At 48.6% G+C, this 12004-nt stretch overlaps 1 protein-coding gene across 2 annotated transcripts in view; it reads left to right on the top strand.

Moving 5' to 3' along the window:
* WDR59 (WD repeat domain 59) overlaps positions 1-12004 on the top strand; it is a 75170-nt gene that overhangs the window by 29723 nt on the left and 33443 nt on the right. For both annotated transcript variants that reach the window (XM_049786340.1, XM_049786339.1), the window contains exons 9-13: positions 2077-2154; positions 5627-5783; positions 6874-6953; positions 9028-9160; positions 9277-9401. In XM_049786340.1, the coding sequence (XP_049642297.1) occupies positions 2077-2154; positions 5627-5783; positions 6874-6953; positions 9028-9160; positions 9277-9401 (573 nt within the window). The remainder of the gene's footprint in view (positions 1-2076; positions 2155-5626; positions 5784-6873; positions 6954-9027; positions 9161-9276; positions 9402-12004) is intronic.

Here is a 12004-nt window from a genome sequence, read left to right as displayed (position 1 = left end):
AATATTGCTTCTTCATCCTCTTATTCCATTTCTTCAAGGCAGTTATAAATACCACATCAGGGGCTGGAGGATAGTAGAGTGGGTAGGGCACTTGCCTTGTAAACCACTGGACCAGGTTCAGTCCCAGTATCCTATCTGGTCTCCTGAGCTCTACTAGGAATAATCCCTGAGCATTGCTAGATGTGGCCCCAAAACAAACAAAACGCTCAGAAACCAAAAACCAAATAACAGATCAGTTAGATGTTTTTTCTTCACTCTGTTCCCCATATTTTGATACTTTTCCATATTTTTCATCCCTTTTTTTGCCTCCAAGTATTTTATACATTGAATATTTTTACATTAATTGTCTTCTGTATTACATACTCCCTTTCGTCTATACCCTATATGTTCTTCCATGTATCAGTTGATATCAGTGATTATATATTTTAATCCTTAGATGTTCATTAGGCTCCTTTTTTTTAGGCTCCTTTTTTTTTTGGTTTTTGGGTCACACCCGGCAGTGCTCAGGGGTTACTCCTGGCTATCTGCTGAGAAATAGCTCCTGGCAGGCATGGGGGACCATATGGGACACCGGGATTCGAACCAACCACCTTTGGTCCTGGATCGGCTGCTTGCAAGGCAAACACCGCTGTGCTATCTCTCCAGGCCCTAGGCTCCTTTTTTAAAATAGCTTTCCATGAACAACTTTGTACACATGGTGCCTTAATTAAAAAAAAAAAAAAGGTTTCCATAAACTGTTTTCACTTTTGGTTTCCTGTATTTTGATTGTATTTCAGCATCACTGAAGATTTTCTGGCATCCCTTTCCATACTATCTCCCTCACTTACTTGCTAATCTGACTCTGTCTCCATTGCTTAGTTTTGCTTTTTCTTTGCTTTCATATCAGAAGGATCTGACTGTTTGCTCTGTGTCTGGCTGCTTCTGCTTAATCTAATCTAGGTTGTGGGTCCTGGTTTTCTCTGCTTGACTCGTTTTGTTGAGCAATGTTCCATTGGGTGAACATCCACCAACTGGTTATCTTTTCTCCTCCTAATGGTTCCTTCCAGGGTTTTGCTATTAGGAGTTAAGCAGGCCACTGCTCTTCTTTCCTGTCCTCTTAGATGACCCATAAAATGACCTGTGGACTCTTTCCTCTGAGATACAGACCTGCCAGGAGGTCTGTAGGTCACAAGGCACCATTCTTTAGCTGTTACTGTTGAAGTCAGCTAGTTAGTCCAAATGGGTTTTCCATGATTGAGAATTTTGTTTTATTTTGTTGCCTTGTTTTGGGGCCATATCCAGAACTGCTAAGGAGTTATTCCTGGTGGACTCAGGGAACCATATGGGATGCCATAGATGGAACCTGGGTTGGCTGTATGCAAAACTAGTACCCTTCCTGCTGTACTATCATTCTGACCCCAACCTTGTAGGTTTGTTTGTTTTTGTTTTTGTTTTTTGGGTCACACCCGGCAGCGCTCAGGAGTTACTCCTGTCTCTATGCTCAGAAATCACTCCTGACAGGCTCGAGGACCATCTGGATTGCCCGGATTCGAACCACCGTCCTTCTGTATGCAAGGCAAACACCTTATCTCCATGCTATGTCTCCGGTCCCGACGACCTTGTAGTTTTGTTTCTGCATTTGTTAGAGAGATTATTAGTAATCCAGTGGTGATTGTCAAGATTAAATGAAATTTTAAAATATGAGAAAGGAAATAAACACCAGGTCTTGGAAGTCACTGAGTCACATCAAGGTTGTACTGATCTGTTTCCATTACGGTAAAAGGATGGAAATGTGCCTTCCTGGTCTTTCACCCCGGGCTTGTCGAGGTGCATGCGTGCGTGCGTGCGTGCGTGCGTGTGTGCGTGCGTGCGTGTGTGTGTGTGTGTGTGTGTGTGTGTGTGTATGTGTGCAGGGGTGTCCCTCTCTAAACCTGGCAGCCTGTGTGAAAACTGTCACAGCATGAGAGTGTCTGCTGCTGCATCCTGCCTAGGCTGGCGCTCTGGATTGGGCTGGGTTGGAGTTCATAGGCAATTCCAGGCTCTGAGGTTCCTGCTGCACATGCTTGTCTCACAGCAGCCCTGCTTGCTTTATTCCAGTTCTGGGATTACCGCCAGCCCCGGAAGTACCTCAACATCCTGCCATGCCAGGTGCCTGTGTGGAAGGCCAGATACACGGTGAGTGGGGTGCTGTGTGCCCACGTGGGGATGGTGTCCCTCTGCAGGGGAGGCGCAGGCAGAGGTATGGATGGTACTGAAGCTATGTCAGGGTTCTGTGGGGAAGTGGCCATTCGAGGGGCAGTCATTGCCTTGTGGTAAAGAAACTCGGGCTTTGCATTTGGAAGACTTGGTTTTAGGTCCAGCAGTGCTAGACAATTTCCCCCCAGCTTGGACATGTCATATGTGAGCTGTCCCTGGTGGTGGGGGAGAGAGAGTGAGAAAGAGAGAGGGACACCATACTGGGTAAGCCCACTGTGTGCATGTGTGAAGAGAATCTAATCATTAATTAAACAGTAATTTTTAGGAGCCAGAGCAGTGGTGCAGCAGTAGGGTGTTTGCCTTGCACGCAGCTGACCTAGGACAGACTGCAGTTCCATCTCCTGCGTTCCATATGGTCCCCTGAGCCAGGAGTGATTTCTGAGTGCATAGCCAGGAGTTACCCTGAGAGTCACCGGGTGTGGCCCCAAAACCAAAAAAACCCCAAAATTTTTAGATGTAATTATAGTTTCATGATTTATCAATTTACTAATAAAGGAGTCTTAGGCACATCCTATCCCACCAGCAGGATCCTCCTCCAGGGTTCCCTCTGTGCGCCCCTGCCCGCCTGGCACATTTCAAAGTTTGGTGCCATGTCTCAGGAAAGGGGCCAATTGGCACATTGAAAAAGTGCTCAGAGGAACCGGCGAGGTGGCGCTGGAGGTAAGGTGTCTGCCTTGCAAGCGCTAGCCAAGGAAGGACCACGGTTCCATCCTCTGGCGTCCCATATGGTCCCTCCAAGCCAGGGGCAATTTCTGAGCGCTTAGCCAGGAGTAACCCCTGAGCATCAAATGAGTGTGGCCCAAGAAACCAAAAAGAAAAAGAAAAAGTGCTCAGAGCCAGAGTGATAGCACAGTGGTAGGGCATTTGCCTTGCACGCAGCTGATTTAGGACAGACCTGGGTTCGATTCCCAGCATCACATATGGTCCCCCAGCCTGCCAGGAGCAATTTCTTTTTCTAATCTTTCTTTTTGTTTTTGTTTTTGGGCCACACCCGGTGACACTCAGGGGTTACTTCTGGCTCAACGCTCAGAAATTGCTTCTGGCTTGGGGACCATATGCGATCAAACTCAGGTTCATCCTGGGTTAGCCCCGTGCAAGGCAAATGCCCTACTGCTGTGCTATTGCTCCGGCCCTATCAAGAGCGATTTCTGAGCTCAGAGCCAGGAGTAATCCCTGAGTGTGGCTGGGTGTGGCCCAACTCCCCCCCTCCCCCAATAAAAAAAAAGAAAGGGAAAAAAGTGCTCAGCTCTAGATTTGGAAGTTGCTCCCAGCAGTACCCAGAGGATCTTGCATGGTACTGAGTATCAAACCTGGGCCTCACATGCAAAATGTTCTTTGCCCGTTGGTTACATGCTCTAAATTCTGGTTCTCAACTCAAGATTTGTTTTGTTTGTTTCTAAGCAAGTGGTTCAGGGCATACTCCTGGAGGGTTCAGGGGATTAGGGATTGAACTCAGATCAACTAGTTACAAAGCAAATGCCTTACCCATTGTACTATCTCTCCATCTTTTTTTTTTTTTTTTGTTTTTGGGCCACACCCGGTAACGCTCAGGGGTTACTCCTGGCTATGTGCTCAGAAGTTGCTCCTGGCTTGGGGGACCATATGGGACACCGGGGGATCGAACCGCGGTCCGTCCAAGGATAGCGCAGGCAAGGCAGGCACCTTACCTTTAGCGCCACCGCCCGGCCCCCTATCTCTCCATCTTTCACCATCTTAAAGTGTGTGATCCTGTGGCATTTATATGTACCACACATTTTCTTTTGGAAAAACTGCCTATTGAAAAGGCTTCACACTCTATGCTGTGCCCCAGCTGGCGGGGCTTGGCCACCGGGACCTTCTTCCCAGTCCCTCCATTGCTGCCTTCCTGGTTGCTTGTCCATTGGTTCCCATTGGTGTCACTCCGAGAGGGGAGCATTGGGATGAACTAAGGTGTCTAAGCTGCATCTGCGTGTCACCTGCATATGGCAGGGCAAAACCTCAGAGACAGTTTGCATGGGAAATGGTTTCAGCATCTGGGCACACTTGTCAGGAGGCATGACTTTGTGCTCCTGAGTTGATCCTTTGTTTTTTTGTTGTGTGGTTTTGTTTGTTTGTTTGTTTTGGTTTGGGGGGGGCCACATCCGGTGATGTTCAGGTGTTACAACTCCTGGCTATGAGCTCAGAAATTGCTCCTGGGTTGGGAGACCATCTGGGACGCTGGGGATTGAACCCAGGTCTGTCCTGAATCAGCCACATGCAAGACAAATGCCCTACTGCTGTGCTATCTCTCAGACCCCTGTTTTTTGTTTGTTTAATTTTATTTTATTGAAACCATTGTGATAGTTGGATTCAAACATACAATGAATCAGGGCCAATCCCACCACCAGTGTCAACGTCTTCCCTCCACCAATGTTCCTGGAGATTATCCTATATCACCACTTTTTGCCCCCTGACCTGCCAGTTTAACAGACTTATTTAAAGTTTAGATTCTTAGCCTTTGGGTCCCTTGATTCCATTGTTGTTGACTTTGGCTTGGATACCTTCTCTGGTTTATTTATTTATTTATTTATTTATTTATTTATTTATTTATTTATTTATTTTGGTTTTTCGGGCCACACCAGTTTGATGCTCAGGGGTTACTCCTGGCTAAGTGCTCAGAAATTGCCCCTGGCTTGGGGGGACCATACGGGACGCCGGGGGATGGAACCTCGGTGCTTGCAAGGCAGACACCTCACTTCTAGCACCACCTCGCCAGCCCCCCTTCTCTGGTTTTTAATGTGTCAACTCCAACACCACAGAGAAGTCCAGGAGAGCCTCCTGGTGGGGAAGTGCAGGAACAGGTGCTCATGCGCTAATCTCTTCCTCCAGTCATGGGGCAGAATGGGGCTGTGACACCTCCTCCCACCCAGCTCTACCCTCCCCTCCGAAGCTGCCTGTACCTTGAGTGTGGAGAAGAATGTTCTGTGCTCAAGAGCTGAGGTGTGAAGGGCATGGGTGGCTGGCAGATTTCCTGAAGGGGGCATCCATTTCCAGCATGTTGCTGTGTAGTGAGTTTTTATCCCCACTAGCCCTCCCAACCTCACCAGTCCCTGTCAGGAAGGTGGGTGGGTGCCAGTGTGCATCAGTGCCAGGCTCCTTTCCTGTCTCAAAATTTAAAAAGTTCTTCAAACAACTGTCTTAGCTTTATTTAAACTTGTTGTGGTTCTGTCTATAACAAAGGAAAGGGAAAAAGACTTCATGACAGACTATGGGCTCTGGCCAGGACGGTCCCAAACCATGAGGTCTTCTGTCATGTCCAGTTTGTTTCAGTGGGGACAGCAGTCCAGCTTTGGTACCCTGAGATGCTGGGCTGAACCCCCATCCCCAAGGTAACCCCCCCGCCACACACACACTTTGTTCTATCTTGCGGCAGCCTTTTAGCAACGGGCTGGTGACAGTGATGGTCCCCCAGCTGCGGAGGGAAAACAGTCTTCTCCTGTGGAACGTCTTCGACCTCAACACCCCGGTCCACACCTTCGTGGGCCATGATGACGTGGTGCTGGAGTTCCAGTGGCGGAAGCAGAAGGAAGGTGTGTAGCAGAGGAGACTCTGGGTGTGTCCCCAGTACTCCATGCAGGGTTGGCCTGACTATCCCTGAGAGGGGCACACATTCAGCTGGGCTCGAGGAGTGGGGGTCAGGTCTCCTTTACCTGCTGATGGGTATTGGGGGTATGCAGTTTCTTTTGCCCCCAAAATTCCTGCTTTCCTACCCTGTTAGCTATAGTCTTCTGTGAGAAAGAACATTGCTCTCTCTCTTTCTCTCTCTCCCCCCTCTCTCTCTTTCCCCTCTCTCTCTTTTCTTTCTCTCCTCCCCCCCCCTCTCTCACACACACACACATACACAAACACAACACAGACTTATTGTGGGGATTTCAAGGGCAAAAGAACACTGGGGTCGTGCTGCTGAGTCCCTGGCATCTGGCCACTTGCCACTCAGCAGATGCACGAGACTAAGTCACATGTGCTCCTGTGCAAATGGTTCTCCCGGGCCACCACCAGTCTCTGTCCCTTGTGCAGTGTCCTTTCCTGTAACACTGTCACCACCAGACACTTTAATCACATGCTGGTCTCCTACCCTTGGAAAATTGTTCTCTAGAGACCATGATGGCTGTGTCTATGCCCAGTCCCACTGCCCCAGAGGTGCCTGGTATCTGGGAAATGTCTAGTATGTGTTTGAGTGCATTGGGATTTTATCGCACTGGAACCTGTAGTAAAATCAATGTTGTCAAATTTTAAAGGTGACACTCGGGGGTACTCTGTAGTCAGGGATCACTCCTGGCAGTGCTCGGGGAGGGGACCAGATGGGATGCTGGGGATCGAACCTGTGTCTGCCATGTGCAAAGCATCCTCCCTCCGTGCTGTGCTATCACATAGGTCCTCCTGATTTCTTTTTTGTTTTTGTTTTTTTTTTTGTTTTGGTTTTTGGGTCACACGTGGCAGCACTCAGGGGTTACTCCTGGCTCTTCCTTTGCTCAGAAATCGCTCCTGGCAGGCTCGAGGGACCATATGGGATGCCAGGATTCAAACAACCATCCTTCTGCATGCAAGGCAAATGCTTTACCTCCATGCTATCTCTCTGGCCCCCCTCTCCTGATTTCTTACATATTCATTGATTTCTAGGATCCAAGGACTATCAGCTGGTCACGTGGTCCCGGGATCAGAGCCTGAGAATGTGGCGGGTGGACTCGCAGATGCAGAGGGTATGTATATAGGACAGCCATGTCGGGTGCCACTGGGGTACATTACAGTTGCTGGTGTGGGGTTTGTGGGAGTCCAAGGACACATGATGGGGTATTTCTCACATCTCTGCCCCAGACTCACACGTGCCACACTGAGACTTCTAGACTTCCAAGAACCTGGTCAGGTTCAATGCTTTCATTATTATTTTGTAAATATTTTGGTAGAGAATTTTGCTACTCAGGACAGATTTTTGTTAGCTCTGTGCTCACGAGTGACCCTTGGGGACCACACATGGTGCCAGGGAATCGAACCCTGGTTGGCCATGTGCAAGGCAAGTACTTGACCCCCTGTATAATTACTTCTAGTCAGTAAATATTCAGCAATTTTCATTTGTTTCTTTTGATTTGTTTCTTGGCCTACACCGGCTCAAGGATCACTCCTAGTTCTCCTTAGCCTTTGAGCTGGACCATCTTTCCTGCCCTGATATTTCAACATTTTAGCACCCAGAAACCTCTGATATTTTTTTCTCTCTTATCTTGGTACAAGGCTGTGTGGGCAGTTCAGAAACACATGGCCTGCGGGGCTTCTTTTGTCTGTTCCTGAAGGGTCAGGAAATCCTTCAGCCCCAGGCATTCTTCAGTGGACTGCCTGGGGCCCTTGCTCCACCCTGCTCCTCAGACCTTTCTCCTTTGTAGTTGCCTCTCTGGAAGGCTGGAATCTGGTCTCATTCCTATTGCTTCCCTAAAAGGCTCTGTTTGGGACTGGCAGGCCATATTCAGCTCATACTTCTCCCTGGCAGGCCTTGGCTTGTGAGCATTTGACCAAGTTTTATCATCATGGTCAAGTGCTACTGCAACTTGAAATCAATTTTCTCTGAAAAGCTACTATTTGCTCCAAATACTGTGCAGTTTGATACTTTTGTCCTAGGTAAACCAAACAATTTTTTTTTTTTTTTTGGGTTTTTGGGTTTTTGGGCCACACCCAGTAACGCTCAGGGGTTACTCCTGGCTATGTGCTCAGAAGTTGCTCCTGGCTTGGGGGACCATATGGGACGCCGGGGGATCGAACCGCGGTCCGTCCAAGGCTAGCGCAGGCAAGGCAGGCACCTTACCTTCAGCACCACCGCCCAACCCTAAACCAAACAATTTATGAAGGCTTGGGATTTTCTTTTTTGTTTTTAAGCCACACCCAACAGCGCTCAGAGCTTACTCCTGGCATGTGCTCAGAAATTATTTCTGGCTGGCTTGGGACCATATGAGGTTTTGGGGATCAAACTTGGGTTGGCCTTGTACAAGGCAAATGCCCTCCCTACCTGCTGTGCTGTTGCTCTGTCCCCAAGGGATTTTCTTTCTTTCAGTGACACTCAAGGATTCCTCCTGGCTATATGCTCAGAAATCGCTCCTGGCTTGGGGAACCATATGAGACACCCGGGGATCAAATCATGGTCCATCCTAGGCTAATGCGGGCAAGGCAGATGCTTTACCCCTTGCACCACTGCTCCAACCCCGAGATTTTATTTCTTTATTGAGGGGTAGGGGGACACACTTACCAATGCTTGGGATTACTTCAGGTTCTGCACTTGGGAATCACTCCTGATGGTGCTTAGGGGATCCACATGGGATGCCAGGGATCGAATCCAGGTTGGCTATATGCAAGGAAAGTGCCTTACCTGCTGAATTATCGCTCTAGCCCAGCTTGAAATTTTCAATAGTTTCTTCTACTTAAACTCTGAATTGTTGGGAAAAGTCCAGGACAAGACACAATGTGGAGTCGGTATGTTTAACTGAGGAGAGCTGGTGGGGAGCGAAATCCCTCCTGACTTTCTCTGTTCTGGGCTGACTTGTGTCTCCACTGTCATCTCCATTCTGAAGTCAGAATTTGAGAGTATGGAAGAGGTCTCCCAGGATACATGCTTCACATGTTGGAGACTCCAGTTCAACTTCTGACCCTTATGGTCCCCTGAGTGACTCCCAAGTGGTAGATACCTCCCCTCCCAGCACTGCCAGAACCAAATTGATAAATGAACAAATAAATAATATCCCAGTGTGATCTTTCCTGCCAACACCTCGATCTCCATGCCTGGCCCTCTGGCAGCTCTGTGCCAATGACATCCTGGATGGTGTGGACGAATTCATCGAGAGCATCTCTCTGCTGCCTGAGCCTGAGAAGCCGCTGCAGGCCCCGGATCCTGACCAGCAGCACAGTGCTGGCCCTGGGGAAGAGGAAGGTAAAGGCTAGTGTGGAAGAGGAAGATAACATCTGACCTGCCCCCACTTCCTCCTGGGAAGACTCTGGGGCACTTTTGCAAAGGCATTTTTAGTCCTCTATCTCTCTCTCCTACAGCCTTGAAGGAAGATGCCCCCAGCAGCCTCCTGGAGGAGAAGAAATGTGACCAGGCTGGCCTGTCGCAGACACTGCAGCAGGAGTTCTCACTTATCAACGTGCAGATCCGCAATGTCAATGTGCAGGTCGGCAGGGGTCTTTCTGTCTGTCTGTCTGTCTCTGTCTCTCTCTGTTTTTCTCTCTCTCTCTCTCTCTCACACACACACACACTCACACACACACACACACACACACACGCACTCTGACTGTGGTGTTGGCTAGCATCACATGATCATTTGTGATGCTCACACATTGCCCCATAGTGCTCCTGGAGGCTGGCCAGTGCTTGCACGCACGTGCTCCCTGGCCCCGGAGCTTGCACATCTGCTCTTATCTGTGTTGATCCCAGTGTTGTACCCCTCTGTGCTGTGTACATACACTGGGTAGCGGTGCAGGTGTATTTCCCAGCTGTGATTTCCAGCTGGTGAAGAGCTTTGATGTTCTATCAAGCAAGTCTCTGTTTGTTTGTTATTTTTTTTTGGACCACACCCGTTTGATGCTCAGGGGTTACTCCTGGCTGGCTAAGCACTCAGAAATTGCCCCTGGCTCTGGGGGACCATATGGGATGCAGGGGGATTGAACCGCGATCCTTCCTTGGCTAGCACTTGCAAGGCAGACACTTTACCTCTAGCACCACCTCACTAGCCCCATTGTTTTTAACTAGTTTGCTACACAAATTCTGATTTTTTTTTCCCAGTGTAGATTCTCCCTTTTTTCTCTCACTATATTTCCTTATAAGATTTTTTTTTGTTGTTGTTTTTTGGGTCACACCCGGCATCGTTCAGGGGTTATTCCTGGCTTTACACTCAGAAATTGCTCCTGGCAGGCTGGGGGACCATATGGGATGCCGGGATTTGAACCACTGTCCTTCTGCATGCAAGGCAAACAACTTACCTCCATGCCATCTCTCCGGCCCACTCTCATAAGATTTTTATTTATTTATTTATTTTTGTTTTTTTTTTGGGCCACACCCAATGACACTCAGGGCTTACTCATGGCTATGCGCTCAGAAATCACTGCTGGGTTGCCTTTCATGCAGAAGGTCATTGGTTCGAATCCCGGCATCCCATATGGTTCCCTGAGCCTGCCAGGAGAGATTTCTGAGTGTGGAGCCAGGAGTAACCCTTGAGTGCTGCCGGGTGTGACCCAAAAACAAAAACAATCGCTCCTGGCTTGGGGGAGCATATGGGTTGCTGAGCATTGAACCAAGGTCTGTCCTGGGTTGGCCACATGCAAGGCAAATGCCCTACCACTGTGCAATCACTCCAGCCCCTCATAAGATATTTTTATTTTACTTTATTTTATTTTATTTGCTTTGTGTTTTTTTTTTTTTTTTTTTTTTGAGGAGGGAAGGGGCCATACCTGCTGATGCTCAGGTCAGGGGTTATTCCTCGCTTTGCACTCAGTAATAGCTCCTGGCAGGCTCAAGGGACTATACGGGATGCTGGGGATCAAACCAGGGTCTATCCTGGATTGGCTGCTTACAAGGTAAATTCCCTGCCTGCTGTGCTATCACTCTGACCCCAAGTGCCAGATCTCTGGACACTGCAGGGCTCTTAGTGCTCTGCATTGTGTCTGTTGTCCCTTATCTCGGGTCATTGTTTCACTTTTTCCTGTTCATGGATGTGCTCTCTCGGGTCAGGCGTTGCACAGAGGATGGCACCCAAGACCTGACCCCCACAAAGCAGATACCACACCACCACTGCCACAGCCCTGGCCCCTTGAGCTGTTTCTTTGATAATTTCATTTTCTTTTTTTTTTTTTTTTTTTTGGTTTTTGGGCCACACCCGGTGACGCTCAGGGGTTACTCCTGGCTATGCGCTCAGAAGTCGCTCCTGGCTTGGGGGACCATATGGGACGCCGGGGGATCGAACCGCGGTCCGTCTCCTAGGCTAGTGCAGGTAAGGCAGGCACCTTACCTCGAGCGCCACCGCCCGGCCCCGATAATTTCATTTTCATATTAAAAAGAAATAGGTGACCACATTCTCTCTATTCACTTGTCACATGGAGAGATTTGCTTTTGCTTTTGGGCAGCTACGTGAATTCTTCAGAGAATTGAACCTCTCTGCTCGGCTGCTTTGAAACCTGAATTGTTTTCTCTGGCCTGCATTTGAGTTAACAGTCAACTTGAGTCTCAGGGCCTTCACCCTCATTTCCTGTGGACTTTAGAGCAAATTTAGAGGAGGAGTTTTCATCCCCCTTTCAGATGAAGAAACTGAAGCAGGGGAAAAGGAATTCCCGGCAGAGGTCAACATCTCCTCAGATGTATTGAGATGCTGACGTCTGAGTCCAGACCCCTGGTTTCCCAGGGAGGTGGCTTCAGTAGTGGCTGAACAATGGGCTTCAAATGTGGGAGCCCCAGATTTGATTCCTCAGCACCCTCTGGTTCTTCTGAGCCACTGGGTGTGGCTCTAAAACAACAACCAAATCCTGAGACAAAAAGATCCAATAATGTTTATCTGCAGTCTCTGTAGCACTTGGGAAACAACATGGTTGCAGGAGATTTTGCTCAGAGATAGATCTTGATTCCTTCCCCAGGACCCTTTTTAGAAATTATTGTGATGGGAGCCAGAGAGATTGTACTACTTGCCTTCATTCTGTTGGACCTGGCTTGAGTTCAAGGCACCACAGTGTTACCCTGAGCACAACCAGAGATCATTTCTGATCAACTCAGAGCCAGGAGTAGGCA

This window comes from Suncus etruscus, chromosome 14, assembly GCF_024139225.1.
Source record: "Suncus etruscus isolate mSunEtr1 chromosome 14, mSunEtr1.pri.cur, whole genome shotgun sequence".
In the NCBI taxonomy this organism is placed as follows: Eukaryota; Metazoa; Chordata; class Mammalia; order Eulipotyphla; family Soricidae; genus Suncus; species Suncus etruscus.
This window is presented reverse-complemented; position numbering and strand designations above follow the sequence as displayed.